General features: G+C 38.3%; 2 protein-coding genes and 2 pseudogenes across 3 annotated transcripts; 2 read left to right on the top strand and 2 right to left on the bottom strand.

The window, feature by feature from the left end:
* Positions 1-219: 219 nt before the first annotated feature.
* LOC145485553 (uncharacterized) lies at positions 220-609 on the bottom strand. Its single transcript, XM_081464207.1, has one exon. It carries the CDS (start codon positions 607-609, stop codon positions 220-222), a length of 390 nt encoding a protein of 129 aa, XP_081320333.1.
* An 8,341-nt stretch (positions 610-8,950) lies between these two features.
* LOC145485552 (uncharacterized) lies at positions 8,951-19,088 on the top strand. Its single transcript, XM_081464206.1, has 5 exons — positions 8,951-9,426; positions 10,470-10,740; positions 11,185-11,305; positions 12,298-12,603; positions 18,228-19,088. The coding sequence occupies exons 1-5, from the start codon at positions 8,951-8,953 to the stop codon at positions 18,953-18,955; spliced, it is 1,902 nt and encodes a 633-aa protein (XP_081320332.1). The 3' UTR covers positions 18,956-19,088.
* Positions 13,259-14,820, top strand: LOC145483568 (uncharacterized; annotated as a pseudogene).
* Positions 15,688-17,804, bottom strand: LOC145483567 (uncharacterized; annotated as a pseudogene). The gene is made up of 2 exons (XR_014048937.1): positions 17,547-17,804; positions 15,688-17,429 (listed from the first exon to the last, which is right to left on the bottom strand). The product of XR_014048937.1 is annotated as an uncharacterized LOC145483567 (transcript).
* Positions 19,089-20,651: the final 1,563 nt, after the last annotated feature.

Raw genomic sequence — 20,651 nt, 5'->3', positions numbered from 1 at the left:
GTTATTTGTTGAAAAGACTAAACACGCTTTTTGAAAAACTGCTCGTTCTCAGGTTCACGACCTATTACAAAATACGATAGGGTGTTGTTACAATTTACGACAGCTCGTATTGTTACACTTCACGACAGCATGTTATTACAATTGACGACAGGTGCGTTATTACAATTCACGACACTTATTACATTTCACGACAGGTATTACAATACACGACAAGTGTAATTACAATTCACGACAGGTATTACAATTCACGACATTATTACATTTCACGACAGCACACACGATGCAGTGAGTTTCGTCAGCCACAACACAGACTACGTTTTTTTGATAAACATCAGATAACAACATTTCTCTGCATTTCTTAATAGTGATAAGTGCTTCCGGATGAGCAAACACGATGCTAACACGTCCGCACAACACATTTTCCACAGAATCACCTTGGACTTCGATCCCTGTCCCTTTGTCCGCTTCAGAACATTTAGCCTGGATAATTGCTGCTAACTGTCCTTGCTTCTTAATTTTCTCAACTTGGTCCATCATCAAAGCGGTCAATGGTGACACAATAATTGCAATCAAGCAATACTTTCCACCATACAACAAAAAGTTAAACATACTCGGCAGAAGTTGATATATTAAAGACTTGCATATCCTGTTGGCAGGACGGCTAGCACATCTCTCTTTTGCTCCACCACTGCTCTCAAAACCTCTAGCTGTTTAGTTTTTAACCTAAGGAGATCTGCGTTCAGTTAAGGAAAACTTCAATGCGCCGCGGTCAAATTCAACATTTGACACGTCCGCCATGTCCATGGGCAACGTCCACAGCGACGAGCAAGGATGCTGCTAACAATATTTGCTAGCTAACTTAAACCCGCAAAACAAACTCTAATTCTCTGCCTGACCCTAAGCTAACATAAAAATACTCCAACGTTGCTTAACCTATAAATTCTACGCGCCTGAGTCAGTCTTCTGAGTCTTTCTGTTCCGCCATTTTGGGAATTTATTTTGGGCATGCGCTCTTGCTTCGCCTGTCACATTCCTGACAGGTGATCACATGGTGCAAATCGGATTAGGCCAGATCTCGCCTTCGGCTTCGTCCACAAGAGATCTGGAAACGAGATTAACATCACATCCAAGGGGAATATAACAAACGATTCATGCTACTCGAAGTAAACTTGAACGCAGAAATATAAACCTTCGAGGGCATTTCTTTGAACCCTTAAATATACCCGACTTCTGCAGTTGATATTCGTATTGTGACTTGAAGAACAATGTTTTTAAGTGCACTCTAAATCAAGAATGCCAGACAATTTCATTTCAACTTGAATTACCCCTCAGAATGCCTGAAATCCCTGACCCCCACCCCTCGATATTGCCGCGGCCTTCGGCGGCCAGAAACATCTTTATCTAACCAGACGTTTTGCCAAGAGTTTATTGTACGCAAGATACTACATGAATATTACACGAAAACACAAAGGCTATATTTGAAAAAGAACTGAAGAAAAACTCTATATTAAGCTGCACTTCCTCAAAAGGAAGCATACAACCATCCACGGCTTATTATTTAAAAGATCTCAGTTTTGTGTTTTTATGAAACAAGCTAAAAAGACAAACTGCTTTAAGAATGGCTGAGGTTTCAGCGAATTTTTATTTTTCAGAAATTTGCGAAAATTTGAAAGCGCGGTCAAAGTGCGGTTTTTCGTGTAATCAAATGACCGAAATAAGGTGCGAGGACGAAGCGCTGCTAAAGTCTTAAAATAAATTCAATTGACTTCAAACTTCACATAAACGTGGAACAACCAATCTAATTTATTTCTCGTTTTAAACTAATCTCAGATATGTTGATATAGTGGTTTTCGAAACCATTTTAAAAACACCTATGAAGCGTGTGGAAAATAACAGCAAAATATAGGTCATGTTTAACAGCATAAAAAGGCATCTGGTACCTCACTTTCCCATTATTTTACTTTACAGCCTTAAAATATCATTATTAAACATATACCATGCCAAGTCTCATGCTCGAACTCGCAGTATTTCCCTTTGAGAAAAACGAAAATCTATGTCAATGTTTTGGGCGCAAATAACACAATTATACAAGAACAAGAGACAAATCAATTTCAATGGCGAAAGTAAAAAGCTATAATTAATTAAAATCCCGTCAATTCACTGCTATCAGTAGAAACATAATGTCCACTACATAGAAACTGTTTTTAGACGTTTTCGATCGAAACATTGCGCGTTTACTTTGCTTAATTTCCTGTCCGCCGTCATGTCTAGTTTGTCACCGTGTGTATTTCCTTTATGTAAACAACACTGTGAATGGTTGTCATAACAAACGCAAAGAGATTTTCTGGAACCTCGATGTTTTCGATTCTCTAAAACGCTTTAAGTTCGTTAAGACACAATTATGGGTCAACTTGGAATGCTGTTTAGCATTAAGGACGTTAAAGGACTTTAAATTAGTCGAGAAAACATACCTAAAAGCCGTCGATTCCCCTCAATACCACTCCACATTGCCTTAAAGAGGCCAAGCTTTCTGCTGTAAGAATAGGAGGCCTTATGAATCTGTTTTTATCGGCAACCATGCTGCGTGGCTGATATTCGAGACTCAGTAAAAGTTGTCACACAACTCTACGAGCAGCCCAGTCACGCTTTCACTGCTCTCGCGCAAATGTTCAACATTTGGCAATTACAAGTTTAATGTAGTGACAGTTGATTGAAATGCGCTTTTTAAAGTTCTTCTATCCAGGAGCAATTATTTCTTGTTCTTGAATGGCTCTTAGTTGTAGCTACAGTCGGGGGGGGGGGGGTGTACTCCCGGAAATTTCGGATATCTGTATGCCGTGGAAAATTAAGTAGTCTTCAGCTGTTAAAGGTAACACTGAAACACCAGATGATTCTCGAAGTATCACAGGGATCACTAAGCTAAATAATTTTGAGTTTAGTCCCGCTGAGTCAATTACTTGTTGGCGCGCATTGACCGTGGACAGGTGGAAAAGCATTTAAATCGGAAAAGCCTGTTGCACATTATAATTTAGCGTTGTCCAACACGTAATCGGTCTGGTTGTAATGCTAATCGTATTTGATAGAATCTCAAGTTTTCTTTCGACACACACTCACATACTGGGGTGGTGACATACTACTAGATGGGCGTGGCCGGGAGCCACGAGTTAAGTCAGGCAACTCGCAAAGCTTAACCGAGAAGAGTGATAGTGAACCACTGGTGGAAGGACTGCAGATTGTCCTTACGCCTTACCCTAATAGGCCTCTGTGTTATTCTAATGAACTGATGCTGTTACAATGATACTATTTAGCTTTATGAACATGCTAATGGCCAAGGGTTTCTTCTGAAGTATAACAGATGATCTAATGTACTTTTTGTCCGACATTGCGCGCAGGCGCAGCGCAATAGTGCCTTAACAAACTAATCACTCTAGAACATCTGAAAACATAGATCTCGCGAACAGATTACTTTCCTTAAAATAGTTTTTCACAAAGAACTACTTATTACAGTGGAGCCCCGCTCTACGGACACCCGCTTAATACGGACACCCCGATATTACGGACAGTTTCGTTTTCCCCGACGAAAAGCTCATATATATTTTTTCTAAAATTAACCCGCTTAAACTAGACATGACGGCGGACAGGAAATTAAGCAAAGTAAACGCGCAATGTTTCGATCGAAAACGTCTAAAAACAGTTTTTATGTAGTGGACATTATGTTTCTACTGATAGCAGTGAATTGACGGGATTTTAACTAATGATAGATAACCTTTTACTTTCGCCATTGAAATTGATTTGTCTCTTGTTCGTGTACAATTATTGTGTTATTTGCGCCCAAAACATTGACATAGATTTTCGTTTTTCTCAAAGGGAAATACTGCGAGTTCGAGCATGAGACTTGGCATGGTATATGTTTAATAATGATATTTTAAGGCTGTAAAGTAAAATAATGGGAAAGTGAGGTACCAGATGCCTTTTTGTGCTGTTAAACATGACCTATATTTTGCTGTTATTTTCCACACGCTTCATAGGTGTTTTTAAAATGGTTTCGAAAACCACTATATCAACATATCTGAGATTAGTTTAAAACGAGAAATAAATTAGATTGGTTGTTCCACATTTGTGTGAAGTTTGAAGTCAATTGAATTTATTTTAAGACTTTAGCAGCGCTTCGTCCTCGCACCTTATTTCGGTCATTTGATTACACGAAAAACCGCACTTTGACCGCGCTTTCAAATTTTCGCAAATTTCTGAAAAATAAAAATTCGCTGAAACCTTATGATATGATTTTTAGAATAAGGTCACCTAAGGGTATCTTTGGGAAAAATATAAGCGATTTGCCAAATGGGTCGTTGACCGGCGTTTCTCGATCCTAACAGTCAGCCATTCTTAAAATGCTCTCATAAATTTGTTCGCCTGGCCGCGTGTGTGCAAAATACATGTTCATTGCTGAAAATGCGGATACAGATTTTAATTCTGAGAGATAATTCTTCCCTCCTTGCATTTGTAAACCAGTCGGCTTCAAATTTTTGGTATTTTCCCAGGAAACAGGCATCAATTGAGAAGTGACGTACACTCATTTTGAATATTGTCGATATTAGGCTGAAAATATTCTTGTGAATATTCTTAGTTATAGCGAATGGCATTTACGTTTGTGCTGTACACCATACATAAGCATTACGTGTATCGTTCATCGGAAGGGGATAGTAACAGCCTGTAAGCCAGCTTACAAGAGAGCTTACACCGAAAATAAAGGGGGATAAAGTCGTAAATCGTGCCATTTTTGTTTTTTTTTTTGTTTTTTTCTCAGCACACTGTACGTGCATGTTATTTTTTTTCGGCTCGATGGTGTTGTACAGGATTTTTTATCTTACACATAGACACTTGAGGGTTTTTTTTCTTCAAAATCACCCACCCCCCCCCCCCCCTTTCCCCTCAAAGTGAAATGGTCTACCCGTTATCTAATCCAACACCGCTGAACAGACAGAGCCGGTCAAATAATTCCGGATCATAAAATATAAAACCACAGCTACCCAACTACTTAGCAACCTAAGTCCTGTTGTGTTGTTTTATACGGTTTCGAAATCGATTTTTCATCTTCATTTCATCTCATTTTTTGCTGTGGGCTAGCATACGAACGCAGACGTGTTCCGGCTGTCGCTTTTCTTCGCCGCAAGCGACAGCCCGAAAAACGTCTGCGTTCGCAGGCTAGATGTGGTCGAAACCCGGGGCCGAGATGTAAACAAATCTCACAACTTTGAGCTTGCCCGGTCAATTCAAAGCCGGTAAAAACAAAAAACCGCCGAAGTAGACTCCTTCGCCTTCAAAACTTGGGATGAAATTCACGGTAAATCCTCTTTGCATAAATTGAAGAAAACAATAGCGTTGCTGTGCGCTGTTGTTTTCTTCCTGCAGCGCACGTGATTCTAAAAAGGGGGAGATCTCCTTTTTAGGCAACTGTTCAAAAAAAGCGGGAAATTCGCATAATGGTTATGGTTTGAAGGGTCAAGGTCTGAATTACACCTACGGTGCACTGTTGTTTCCTTGCACAAAAAAGGACTGTATTTCCTTTTGCGGAATCAAGATTGATAAGACGCGGCAAATTTGATTTAAAAGAATTGATCTTAGGTGGCATCCTTCAGAGCACGTAGCGCTAGTCAAGACGTTTCGTCCAGACTCAAATTTGCCTTCGAGGTTCTTCAAAATGTCGTCGAATCACGATTTTGTTATCAACGCGAGAGATATGGGTGTGAATGTTGAAGGAAGAAATGGCCGAATGGAGTATATAGAAAGGGCGAGTTTTTCCATGGAATTGTTAAAGCACGTTGAAGCGGGGCAGCACAGCGGATTCCTGTGCACAGTGAGCTGTTCTTTGCGTGAAGAGACGAAGTAAGTATAAGGATTTACGTTATAGCAATTTGTTCGAGTTCAGGGTCGTGTTTTCTTTGTCGAATTGTTCCAATTGCGAGTCTCGATATTACATTTGAGCGTAATTCTAACTGAATCATGTTGATAGGTATTTACACGTATGTCAGGTATGTTTACAAAAGCATATTGCATCAGTGGGCGATTTGGGAATGAAATTACTATAGCATTAGTTGTCGCTGACGAAACCATTGACTATAACGAATTTAAAACTCTCAATGAGCATAGTATTATAAAGTTTGCCAAGGAAAAAATTCCAAATAGAGAGATCGACCTTTTGGCGCGAAACGAATTTGAGCCATCTTCTGGTAAATATACATTAGCTAAAAACTAGTTTACGCGCGAAAGGTCAAAAGATCATATTTGAAAAATTATTTCCATAGTTGTCGATTAGAGTTGATTTGTCCCAAACAATCGAACGGATTCAATTAACACCTTTCACAGGACGTGCTACTTTAGGATACAACGGGCTCTTTCTGGTGGCGCGGAAAAACTGCTGGAAGACCTAAACACCACCTACGGTTCTGGGGGTCTGACCTGTGATTACGAAGGCCAAGAGTTCAAAGCCTTCCTAAAATGGCTGATGAGAAACTAGTTTCGGTAAGTAAAAGTTATGTCTGATATGTCTGCTGATTTATTATAGCATCTTGTAAAACTTCGACTAGGTACACTGCAAGAATAGCGAGAATAGCAATTATAGCTGTTAATCGACATTTTTCTTTTTCTCTTTCTCGAAGAACAGTTGCGAAAATTAATTCGGTGTTTTGATGACATTTATTAGGGCTCTTGGTACCAATGGCTACATGTTGGGATCGGATGCTACGGGACACTAGCTAGAATACGACTGAAACGTTTTTTATTAAGCTTATCTTCTCTCGATTTGCCGTCATTGAGCTTATTTTTATATTTGGCTTACTAAGCGTAAAAATAATCTACATCAGATGGAGTTTAGTTCGCATTATGTTTATCCCATTCAACTGGTTATCAAATATAAAATAAGTTTATTATATTTAAATAATTAATACATGATTGCCAGAGGATTTCGTCCGACCACGCTGGACAACCCAATTTTGTTAAAAAAAAATTGGCGAATGCCCCAAGGTTCATTCAAGGTTCAACCATCTCTGGGTTCATCAACATACCACTAAAAATTAGGGGAAAATAGTAATAGTTGAATCTATTTTAATTTCAAAAAGTGCAGACTTGCCAACTTAAGGACACCTATAAGGCTGCCGTCTGCATCGGTCGACAGCCAAATAGTGAAGTTTGGGTTTTTGGCCCTGATCTGCAGCTAACTGCAAATGGATCAGTGACCACCACAGAATCCACCTCCATCTTGTGGCTGAAGGAGGTCTTCAATATTGAAGGAGGAAGAAGGAGGGACCAGGCTGGATGTCTACCCAGCATCAGACTGCCCTTGTATGGCCATGCCCTATACCAGGTCATCAAGGCACTGGTAAACACAATTCATGACAACCTGATGGCAGCAATAGGCCCTTTGCACGATCCCATCACATGGTACCGAATTAATTATGCTGGGACGCAAGTTGCACACTGGGACTTTAAAAACAAAGGAAAGTCGGGCTGTACTGGTACGAGTTCCTTTGTTTTGGAAGTCCCACTGTGCAACTTGCGTCCCAGCATAATTTATTCCGTACCATTTGATCGGATCCTGCAAAGGGCCTATTTACTATTGGTATGACATTTTATCATTGAATTACGAGTATGTTTATTCATTTATCATGTATACAAATAAAAGGCTGCCAACTTCATCCTACAAATTTCCTAAATTAACTTTGTTCCGGCAGTTGGTTATACGTCAATCAAATACTTCAGCATGTTCCCCAGTTCAAAAAATTTGACTTTTAATTTATGATAACAGTCATATACAGTCAGGATGTCAATCTTTCCGAGTAAAAACAAAAACAGTGTTTTGGTGTATACAGAAAAAATGGGGAGAATTAAAATACCATCATCTTAATTCTGAAAAACCTAATTTGCATTTACTTTCGACACACTAATTTACATACGCGAATTATCGTGTCGAAAGTAAATGAAAATTAGGTTTTTCAGAATTAAGATGATGTTTAATATTTTCTTGGCTTTGATGAGCAAAATCTCCCCGATTAAAATACCATGTATATAGAAATGATTTTTTTTTGGGGGGGGGGGGTAGGGTGGGGGTGATTTTTGTATCACTTAGGATGTTGAACTCTAAAATGACGACTGTAAGAGTTATCCTGGTACCTTAAAGGGTTTTGAAAAGGGAAAACATATGGAAGGAACTAAATTAAGACTTTGCACCTATTTGGGGGTAAAATTGAATTTGAGCAATGCCCATAAAATAATATTATGTAAGACATTCCTTCAAAAATGTAATGAACCCCCTCTTGTATGATTTAATGGTGTTAATATAATTACGTAATAGATAGTATTTTATTAAATTACAGCTGGAATGATTATTGGCTTTCATTATGAGGCAATTGTTGAAATCTTAGGCTATTGTCCCATACCAGTGGTATGTGGTATGTGGTATGAATCGTCTGGGGAAGACAAAATCAGCGAGGACTGCCTTAAGCCTAATTGGAAATACTGGCTCATTTTACTCCTCGGCAAAGGACAGGTTCATTCCTCGTCTTTGTGCCCGGACAACTCTGCCTCCTGTCCTTGACGATGTCAAGAAGGCAAAGCAGATTGAGGATATTGCCGTGGCGTTTTACAACAGGGGGAAGGATGGGGCCTGCTTTCTCGAAAGCACTCCCAGAACTTGTCCCATCCTGACTGTTAATTGAGAGGCCCTCGATGCCCTCAATAAAGACCCAAGGTACATGCTTATTGCAATGAATTATTTTACACCTTGTATTTTATAAAATATTTCTGAGCATATTGAGAAAGTTAAAAATTTTGTTAAAAAACGACCACGTTTCGACGTTGAGCTAACGTCATTATCAAGTCAAAATGATAGTAGATAAAAAATGTATAAATAGTCAGTGAATAGTCAGTAAAACAATAGTTCCCCTTTATCGGCATGGAAATAATCAAAAACGGAACAAAGATTGAAACACAAGTGTACAGAAAACCGACTAACACTGGCTTGCTGTTGCATTTCCAAAGCCACACGGATAAACATTACAAACATTGCTTGCTCAAAACAATGATTCATCGTGCATATGCCCTATCTACAACTGAAGCTTTCAATCAAGACTGCGCTAGACTTCGCTCCATCTTTACTCGACTTGATTATAGGATAACGACCATTAATTCTACCATTAACAAATTTATCCTGAACCTTTCATCCGGTGTACATGAACGACAAGTGGAAGACGGCCGTGTCTTGGGAGTTAGTCTCCCCTTCAAGGACCAAACATCAGCTAACGCGGTTAGAAGGCAAATGCGCGATCTCAACCACAAGATTGGCACTACCCTACAACCAGTATTTATTAGCAAGAAACTGGAACAAGATCTCAAGCCCAAAGAAATCAAGCCTCCGATCGTAAATCAACAGTGCGTGGTTTATTTATTTTCATGTGATCTGTGCGATGCAGCGGATTATGTCGGCTACACAGCCCGACACATCCACCAACGTATTGCTGAACATAAAAACTCGGCGATTGGAAAACACCTTTTGGAAGCCCACGGGGACATAAGCCTCCTCAACGAAAGCCAGTTTCGAATTCTCCGAAAGTGCCAAGGGAAATTTGATTGCCTCGTCTTTGAGATGTTTTGCATAAAGGAACGGAATCCAAGCTTGAACACGCAAACTGACTCCATCCGTGCGAAACTCTTTGTTTAATTTCAAACATTTTAACACATCCATTGAACTATTGTTTTACTGACTATGATTTATACATTTTTTATCTACTATCACTTTGACTTGATAATGACGTTAGCTCAACGTCGAAACGTCGTCGTTTTTTAACAAAATTTTTAACTTTCTCAATGTGCTTAGAAATATTTTATGGCAATTTTTTATAGTTAAATGGTTAGAAAAATCGCTTCTTACTTGTATTTTATGACTCCAAAAAATACTTTAACAAATAAAAAGACATCAACTGACCATCTTGTTTTGTCATGTAAAGCGAGTTTGACCCCATTTTAATTTTAGCCTTCAGACAATTTAATCACAGCTTAAAACATGATTTATCAAGCTGAATTTTAACTTCTGAGCAAAAAAGCAACCGTTAATCACAATACCCAATGTCAGGCACACTCAGTTAAGGAACATAATGTCAACATAATTTCCACAAGTAATTAAGCAACTATAAATTTTAGATCTTGTTTGTTAATGAGCTGTCACTAACTTTTTGTAGGACATTTTTGAAACACAACAATCATGTCCTTATAGCATGACGTAAACACTGACACAAAATTAATGCCTCTACCAGATTCAGATGATCACAAATGACAAGTTCTTTCAGTCAATCCCTCATGCTCCCACTTAGCCTTCAATTATGAAGTGCCATTGTGCTAGCTTATTGAGCATCAAAATTTATGCAACTATTTTAAATCGGGAATGTCACATTAAGAATTCTTTTCTTTCTTTTCAGTGTGTTTGGACGCTTCGTATTAATTCCCTTTTTGGAGGGAAGAAGACGTCCGTATGGACTTGATGCCCAGCAAAGGGCCAAAATTAACCGCGAGGAGGTTTTCAGTAGGGCATCAAGTGCAATAGGGATGATTGTTGGTGTCAGCCAGCAACTGGACCACATTCTAAAGACAAGGACCCACGGAATCGCTTCAATCCTGGCTCAATCCCTTCCTGAATTAGACGACAGGTTTCTTAAAAATTATGGACTTTTAATCAGCATTGCTGAAAAAGTAAGTGTTTCAGTAATTCGTCTGGTTTATTGATTAAGAACAGGGCTTACTATGGTTCCAAGTATATATACTTTAATTGAAATTGATTACCGGTATCTGTCATGACATCAATTCTCAGTTGTCATGTTTAGTTATTATAACTGACTCGATCAGGGCTCTTGGGGTCATTAACAAATCATTAACAATTATTGCCAGAAATAATACTCCCAAAAAAAAGAAATCAAAACTATTTTGATTGGCTAAATAAAATTAAAGGACACAGTTACCAGTCCTTGTTGTCACTTAGCAAATTATAAGTTAGTAAAAAATCAGGAATTAAAATATAAAAGAACAGAGAAAATAAAATGCTGTCAATAATGTTTTTAAGGTCATTGAAATGGCAGAAATAGAGGGACTTGCTCCAGAACTGGCAACCACCTTCTTTAAAAAGAAGGTCTTTTCAAGTGTGATGGAGTACCAAGTAGATTTTACAAACTTGGAACTAGGCGCACCAGAATCTGGGGAACCTCTTATCCCCAATCTCCTCATGAAGTGTATCACGGAATACAAAATACCAATTCAACAGGTAGGTAAATCATTCATTAGCTTTCCATTAAAACATTACATCCACATGTATTTAGCTTTCTATACGGTACAATTCAGATTTAATAATTTCCCCCAATCCAGTATATTTTGACTAAATATATATTGTCATGATTATATTTTGCATCCTATTGTGGAGCTTGTTTTGTATTTTGTGTCACTGCACAAGAGTATGCTCACAGACTTATTGATGTTCATTTAATGACTGTTTATCTTTTAGAATTTTGTGCTTCATTTTGTTATGTTTAGAGAGTTAATACATGCACCAATGAAAATTTTAAAACAGTCATTCAGGAACATTGTTAAAAAGCAAATTTACTTTCCACAAAAGGCACCCACTATATACCGTAATTCCACCAAAAAAAATCCTACCAAAAAACCCTTTTGAACAAATATAATTATATATGCCCAGGACTTGTTACATTAATTTACCATTTAAGTCTTTGCTCAATTAATGGTGAGCATTTAGGTTTAACCAATATTACTGTTTGAAATAATTTACTCACTAACTGCATAACTAAGTACAAGCATAGAAACTATAATAAAATGTGGATTTAATACCAGAATTTCACGGTTTTAGATCGCTGATGTTCAGAATGATGTATTAATCTTGATGTGTTAACTACTGTTAATGCACCCTGACTATTAATAATTACCAAATTTGGTTTCAAGCAAGGGGATAGGACGAGTCAGAGACAAGCTTATCAGGTCCATGGGGTGTTGTTTGAAGGGACGGCATAAATTAAAGGAAGTGCAACTTTCTTAAATAAAATGACTTTATACCACCGGGGGGAAGGAACTGAAAGAGACAATAAAGCTAAAAGAAATGTCACTTACACCCTGACCATGTAGTCCTAATTAACCAATAACTTGATAAACTTTATTTAACATGCCTAATGCACAACTGCATCAATTTAATTGTTGTATTTCTCTTCTTTCATGTTTTTGTGAAGATGCTGACTTGTATAAATCCAGCTGTGTCATTCTGGATGAAGGCTAACACTGAACGGGGCATGTACAGTGGGGTGGCTGTGACCTTAACATGGCTGCTGCCACTAATAAAGCAATTTGGTGGGACACACCCTCCAGAGGACAGGATGCGTCAAGAAATACGCATCCTGTCTATTGGAGATACCAGTGACAAGAAGCAGTATTTCAATAAGTTCACGAATGGCACCACCATCACAAGAGCTGCAGGAGGTGTTGAAGTAACCGTAAGAAGTTGTGTGCTTATCAAATATGAAGCATTTCAACCAGAAAGCAGGAGGGCTTTCAGAAAAGGTATGAATCACATTAAATCGACATTGCTTGGCTAACTCATCCAACCATGCACAATCAATGTGCAAAAGTACATGTATATGTGCTGAAGTTGTTACAAATTATGAGTTTTGTCATGTAGCACAGTCCTCTCCTAGCATAACGATACACCCTATAACAATACAATGATAGGTTGTAGCAATCTACAACCTCTTAACCCTCTAAACCATGTGGTCAGCATCAAATTTGATATTTCAATGACCTCTCCCCACTACTGCTAATGATGTATTTGGATAAGAAATGAGAAATTGTATTTTATTTTTTTTATCTTTATTTTATTTTGTCACACAAACAAAAAATAGAATTATAATACAATGATGATTAATAAATAACCTTAATCCAATATACAAGATTACAATGAAAATACGCCGTATTCATAAATGGCGGCCGCGCGGAACGGCCTGGTTTCGAAAACATGAAAGCGAGGCTTGGTAGGCCAGCTGAACCTTGAAACGCACATAGATTTGTATTATATTGGAGTGTCTTAGCTGTAATAACTACGCGGAGATATTTGAAATTTTTATCTTTTGAAAAATAGCTGGGTAAAAGGTTCCCTTAGTCTTTGTAGGGGACAACTTTGGCCGACAAGAATATTTTCTACTCTGAGATTAGCTGAGAGATGCCAACACATTGTTGCGTTCCGTTGTGTACGAAGAAGGATAAGCGAGACAAAGATACGGGGGAAAAGATATCCTTTTTTCGTTTTCCAGACGATCCAAGCACTAGAAAGCAGTGGATCCATGCCATTAGAAGAGATGTAGGCAAGGATTTTTCTATATTGGAAGGAACGAGGGTTTGTTCGAGGCATTTTAAGCCTGAAGATTTGAAGAAAAGTCTTAATGGAAGGATCAGTCCCAAACCAGGAGCTGTGCCAAGTATCTTCGCATGGAAGCGAAGTTCTCCTCGCAAACGGCCACCGCCAACTCCACGCTTCACGGCTACAACCGTGAGAAACAATTTAGCGTCAGAATTTGGCGAAGTTATGCATTCGACGACCGAATTCAGCGAAGTAGCATGCAGTGATTCGTCGTCTACAAATATGGCCGACGGGACGTCTTTTCCGGAAACAGCAGAAATACCGCAAACACCGGAGCGACGGGAGCATAATAATATAATAATAACCGAGCTTCAAGAGAAGCTATCTGCAGCTCGTTTAAAAATTGAAGAACTGGAAGCAGTGGTTTTGCAATTAAAACAAAAAATTGTGGATATGGAACAGAAAAACGAGCAACTAGAGGAACAGATGTTTTCATGAAAAAACATCTCATCAAATGACTCGTTAGTAGCATTTTATACGGGGTTTCCGAATTATGAGACTACGGTGGCGTTGTACGACTTTTTGGATCCTGGTACCAGGGGAGAAACATAAATTACTGGTTGTCTGGAAAGGAAGTTGCTGGCAATGCTAAGCCTGTGAAACAAGGAAGGCCAAGGTCTCTAAAACCAGTAGATGAGTTCTTTTTGACATTGTGTAGACTGAGGCAAGGTTTTGCCGAGTTACATTTAGCTCACTTATTTAACGTTTCTCAGCCAACTGTTAGCAGAATCTTTATTTCTTGGATAAACTATATGTATTTGAAACTTGGTCATATAAATATTTGGCCTTCTAGAGAACTAGTAAATGAGACAATGCCTCAGGATTTTAAGGCAAAGTATCCAACCACAAGGGTCATTATTGACTGTACCGAGATCCGCTGTGAAATGCCTAGCAGCCTCCTTTTAAATAGTGAATTGTTTAGCTCGTATAAACACCATACCACTTTAAAGGCATTGGTGGGAATTTCACCTAAAGGGTTCTTAACATTTATTGGCCAACTCTATACTGGCAGTATATCTGACAGGGAAATAGTAGAGCGAAGTGGCTTCTTGAACCTTCCCTTTTCAAATGGGGACTCTGTAATGGCTGACAAAGGCTTAACTATTGAAGACATTCTACCCCTTGGTGTTTCCTTGAACATCCCTCCTTTTCTGGGAATGTCTGATCAGATGTCAGCTGAAGATGTGATTGCAACACAAGAAATTGCTAGCTTAAGAATACATGTGGAAAGGGCTATAAATAAGGTGAAGAATTTTCTTATATTTGAGGGGGTTATTCCACTAGGCCTATTTGGGGTAGTGAATCAAATGTGGTGTGTGTGTGCCATGCTTTGCAACATGCAGGATCCCATTATTAGTGCTTAAATTAATCTCAAGTTCACACATAGTGACAAGCAGGTCATAGGGTTGTTTTTATATAAAATGATTATTTCAAATCCAGTGAAAAAATATAACATTGTACCACAATATTGTACAAAATCAGCATAATAATATGTTTTAACTTGAATCAGCCTTGAGTGACTGTTTCCTTATTCAATGTTACCAAAATGTAATATCCCTATCTTTTTATAAATAAAAAAGAATTTTTTTTACATTCAAGTTAAAAGCCCTGCATCTGAATCATCTTGTGTAACTTAACATTCTACCTTTTGTGAATATTTACAAACAGATTATAATGAAAAAAAAACTTGTGTTGACTGGAACTTGTAACTATTCTGTTTTTGCAGCCAATCATGCAAACATTTATGAGAATTTTTCATATTTGTCATTCATTTCTAATTTCCACATTGCACACTATGAAAATTGAAAAAATAAGGTGCTGATCACTATTTTAAAAAATGATTTCACATTATACCTGATCATATTTAGTTATGTAACTGCAACGTCCCTCAACTTTTAAAGCTCCAATATCAGTACCAAATCCCCTCATTTGGTTTCCCACATACAGTAGATGTTGTTTAGTTGTACCTGTGAAAGATTTTTTGAAAAACCAAAACAATAATTACTTGTCTTTAGTGATCAATCCCTTTTATTCTCATGATTTGTGATTGTTTAAGTTTTGCATTACCAGGAGAAAGTTGATGTTGAGCAACACATGCCTATTAGAGCTTTAAAAGCTTTAATCCATAACCATTCTTGCCCAGGAGTAAGCTTAACTTACAGTTATTATGTATATAAAAGTAAAATGAACATGTACTTTCAATGCCAGACATTTGTTTACCTAATGGAAGTTTAGTATTTGGCTGCAGTTTTGATGAAATGGGTAAAGTAATATGTTTTAAGCTTTTGTTTCGGAGTTGCCCAGTAGGCAGCATCAAAAGGGATCCTTTCCACTGAAATTCCCTTCTTTGTGTACACAATAAAGTCACACCATGAGGCTCCACTACAGCCCATCTGGCCTTACACTTGAGTGTAGTATGCATGATTTCGTTTAAGTTTACAATGTCCATTTACAGCCTCGCAAAAAAAACTCGGATCCTGACATGCTTCTAGTGGAGTGACTTGAAACGTGGTTTCCGGACACTTTACCTCAGCCAGACCAAAATGATTTTGGCATCCAAAATCCACAACTCTGCCATCTGGTGAGGCCCCCAGAATTGGCATGTCCAAACAAACAACAAAACCACTCTTAAGAACCTTTACCGGTGTCTTTCGAGTGAACATAATTTTTTCATACTGTTGAAGTGCAATTGGTTCATGTTTTAATCCATGCTCAACATACCGTGAAGTAATTGGCTTTGGATTAATAAGGTCTGCAGCAAATTTTTCGTGATTCCTCTGCCTTTTTGAAATCAAATCAAATTTAGATGCCGTAAATCTGAACTTGCGTTCCTTTTTCCACTGCTCTGAGGATGACTGGTCCCTTGTGGCTTCTTCAATATTGTTAATAATTGTCCCATCCACAACAAGGGTATTGATGAGTGCGTGCTTTTTCCAAATTGTCTAAGTTGTCAGGCAAGACAAAATCATCGCATGGGTTTAGAGGAAACCTCGGATACATAAGTTCTGTTTCTCTACTAACAATTTCTCTAGGTACGGATGAAATGTCCACAGTAGCCTCAAAGTTTGCCTCGGTACGAGTTAATTGATAGCTGCAATACGAACCAATCTGACTCTCGCCGAATTTGGTTTCCACGCAACTATTTGTAGAGGAATCATCTTTTTCCATAAGTGCTAAACCCATCTGAGGATTGATTTGCTTTAGGGCCTTTTTCAGTGTCATTTCGGCTTCAACATCATGCTGGGCATTAGCTCTTGCATCATACAAGAGACATTTAACTCCGTCTCTACTCTTAGTTTCATCGAGTTTTGTTTTTGAGATAGTGATATCCATTACAGGCTGGGCAGAAATTTTGTCACCTCGGCCCTTTTTGTGCCACTTCTGCAGCTGGGAAGTTCAAGCTAGTTCTGCCTGCTCATCCTCATCCTGACACAAATCATCTGTTGCTTTGCTGTCAAATAAACTGAACTTGCATGCTTTAAACATTAAAGCAAGAACATGGTTACAGCAACCAACTTTGCCAGCTTTGCATGAACAGTTTGCATGGATGACTTGACCAGAGACGATGCACATGGCAAAACGGAGAGCATGGGGAGCCTCACTTTTCTTAAAACTATGGTAACACTTTGCCCTCAAATAAAAGTACCTTTGATCGCTGTTTGCCTCGATCTCCTTCAAATGTTCATCCTGCAGAAAGGTTTTAGCTTTTCTCAAATTGGTTGGAATCGAATGGTGCTCAGTATTGGCAACTCGTTTCCCAGAATTTGCCACGTGCTGGTTCATCTCAGCTCTGGTAAAAGCAGGCATCCTTTCAAGCGATTTACCCCAGCCATCGCTCGGATATTTCACATGTGATGATGTAGCGGCGTCTTTTGGAAGGTTCAAAACCCTTGCTTTTCATTTTGTGTAGATTTCATCAGGATCGGGATCAATCACCATTTTATCCCTTCCACTCTTAATATACTCGTCGACTCTGCAAAAAAGGAGAGAATTCTAAATACTACGGAAACAAAATTTCGTGTGTTCTCTTGAGGAAAATCACAAAGATGCGAGCATGTGCTTCGATCGGTTTCTTTGTTTTGATGCTTACCGCTTTATGAGCTGTGCCTTCGTCTTAAGTCCCTTTAGCGAATCGCCTCGACATCGCAACCAAAACCTCAGTTCTTCATTCTTTAGTGAAGAAGGGTTTCTTCCAGCTAAAGAAGCTCCGGGAATATCGTCTTCGGTGAGGATAACTGTATCAGAATCTCGACTAGAAGAAGCCATTTTTGTTGTGATCTGTGATGCGTGGCCTACCAAGCCTCGTTTTCATGTTTTTGAAACCAGGGCCGTTCCGCACGGCTGCCATTTATGAATACGGTGTATACAAAACTACAATATACTATATTAAAGGATAGAAAACAAAATGGCGAGGGAACCTAATAAAAAAGCCATGGGGGTTGTAAGCTTAGGTTCCGTCACAAGAAACACCAGATGACTGATTTAGGTAACTAACGACAAGCCTTATTTGAAGACAGAGTTAATAGTTATCAATAATATGTGCTTTAAGTTTTTTTCTTAAAAGATGCCCGTGATGAAGAGCCCGAGAATTAAAACATCTAGGGCCTTGGTAGAATATCAAGAATTGATATTTGCTGGTTTAAAATGCTTAACTTGTCTCAGGCTGCTGTAAAAAGGGACAGTGTTTTTTTGGCTCTGTATAATGAGAATCATCTACATGTCAATAATAACAAATATATTAAAAATTGTATTTCAGCATTTGGTATGGCAGTAACACCAGTACTGACAGCCCCGGAGACAGAAAAAGCCCAAGCACAAGCCCTAGCTAATCCTGCACCAGCACCGGTTTACTCTGCAGGTGGTGAGCAAACTGGTACTAGTGCTGCATCAGCTAATCCCGACCCAACACGCCGTGAGCCAGCTGGTAATAGAGCTGCATCAGATAAACCTGACCCAACATGCTATGAGCAAACTGGTACTATTGCTACATCAGCTAATCCTGACCCAACACACCGTGAGCCAACTGGTACTAGTGCCGCGTCAGCTATTTGTGCACCAAGATGCAGTGAGCCAACTGATACTAAAACTGCATCAGCTAATCCTGACCCAACAAACCATGAGCCAACCGGTACTAGTGCCGCATCAGCTAATCCTGGCCCAACACACCATGAGCAAACTGGTACTAGTGCCGCACCAGCTAATCCTGACCCAACACACCGTGAGCAAACTGGTACTAGTGCTGCATCAGCTTTTCGCAAGCCAATACACTATGAGCAAACTGATACTAGTGCCACATCAGTTGTCCGTGAACCAACACACTGTGAGCACACTGGTACTAGTGTTGCATCAGCTATTCATGAGCCAATACACAATCAGCAAACTGGTACTAGTGCTGCATCAGTTATTCGTGAGCCAACAAGCCGTGAACAAACTGGTACTGGTGCTTCTGTGTTGCCAGTTTGTTTGGATGATAGTGGAATCACTTTAGAAGGTGACTAAATTATATTATTTTTCTAGCTGTGAAAACAGAAGTGTTAGCTTACATATTGGAAAACTTTCAACTACAATTTAATGCAACTGATTTGTTATCAAGTATTTATTATCATAATTGCGATAAGTACTTGATGACAAATTAAAGTTTAATTTTTAAACCTGTTAATATTAATCTTTTTAGTGGGATCTAATGCCATAGCTGATAATGACCTTTTTTCAACTGTGCGTGGAACAAAGAGGGGCTCAATAGATGAAATTGCAAACCCTAAAAAAAGTAAAACAGCTTCAGGTATTAACTATCAGACAAATTAGTCATTCTGTTCAAAGTACATTATTTTGAGTTAAATGAAACAACATGTACAGTTGATTATTACCACCACTAGGAGGGCACCCTTGAAATGTGACAAGACTTGCAGTGTAGATGAAAATGCACTGTATACAAGTGGCTTCTAATCAAGTAATCCTTTCACTGCCAATTTTTTTAACCACAAAGACTTCATTTATAAAGTTTGTCTCTTCTTTACAGAGAAGCAATCAGCAGAATACAAGTACTGCATTAGCAAAAAGATGTGTTACTTTGAGGATAATATTCCATACAATGGAACTGAAATTATTCAAATCATTAGCCAAAGTGTCAGGTTCACGTCAATGTTTGGCAAAAGAGAAGCAAAAGAATTGTAACTGCTATATCTTGAAAGTTTTTGACATGTTCTGTTATTACTATTCCAACAGCAGAGATCAAAAAACGAAGAAGATGGAATGGTAATTTGCGAAAATAGATCAAAGAAAAAAGAGAACAAGGTAACAAACCTAAATGCATATCACTATTTTTTTTTCCTTGAATTAAGATTATTTTTTAAAAAATTATCATTAAATCACATAAGTCTATAAGCCATCAGTACTTTTCATCAACATCTATAAAAGAGACAATTACATGGGGCTTGAGAAAACAAATTTTCTCTTCTCATACTCATAGAACATTTTCACTAGCATGACCAGCAGTCACAAGTGCTTATTACGTCTTTAAGTGCCTTCAAAGATAAAATTTCTTTCACCACGGAGCCATGCCTTCTGTGTATTTACTTGACTATGTATATAGTGAAGACTGTCATGAGCTAGATGTAACTTGTGTCACACAATTCATATTAAGTTATTAATTTTATGGAAATTTGAAATGGTGCAAAGAATGATATGAAGGCCAAATAGTTCTCAGTTGGGTCATGTGTTCTTTCAGTGCCCAGGTAACAGATATTTCCACCTAAAATGTCTCAGGCCGGCAAGAGTGCCAAAGAAAAATCCTTGGTAAGATAGCTTTTAATTACCATGAAACTCCAAATTTTGGGGAAAAATTCTCAAACGTTTGACTTTTGTGGCTAATAGTTAACATATGATTTGCATTCGTATTCAGCCCAAAAGCCACATTACAGTGAATTTTATCACTCCTGTTTTTTTTTTCCTGCATAATTTGTCTGAGTTTTAGCATTAACTGGTCATGCCCACATTAACTATATTTAGCTAGAACAACCAAATTCAAAACAAATTGACTGCCAACATACAGTGTGATCTTTAATACAGTGAAACCAAACTTAACATTCTACTAATTTTTTTTTCCTTTTATGTTAGATGGTGCATAAATTCATTGTGTTATTTTTTATCTGTTTAGGTACTGCTCTACCTGCAAGGCAAGACTGAGCCAAGCCAA

This window comes from Orbicella franksi, chromosome 4 (assembly GCF_964199315.1).
Source record: "Orbicella franksi chromosome 4, jaOrbFran1.1, whole genome shotgun sequence".
In the NCBI taxonomy this organism is placed as follows: domain Eukaryota; kingdom Metazoa; phylum Cnidaria; class Anthozoa; order Scleractinia; family Merulinidae; genus Orbicella; species Orbicella franksi.
Note: the sequence above shows the minus strand (reverse complement) of the source record. Positions and strands in the feature narration are given on the sequence as shown.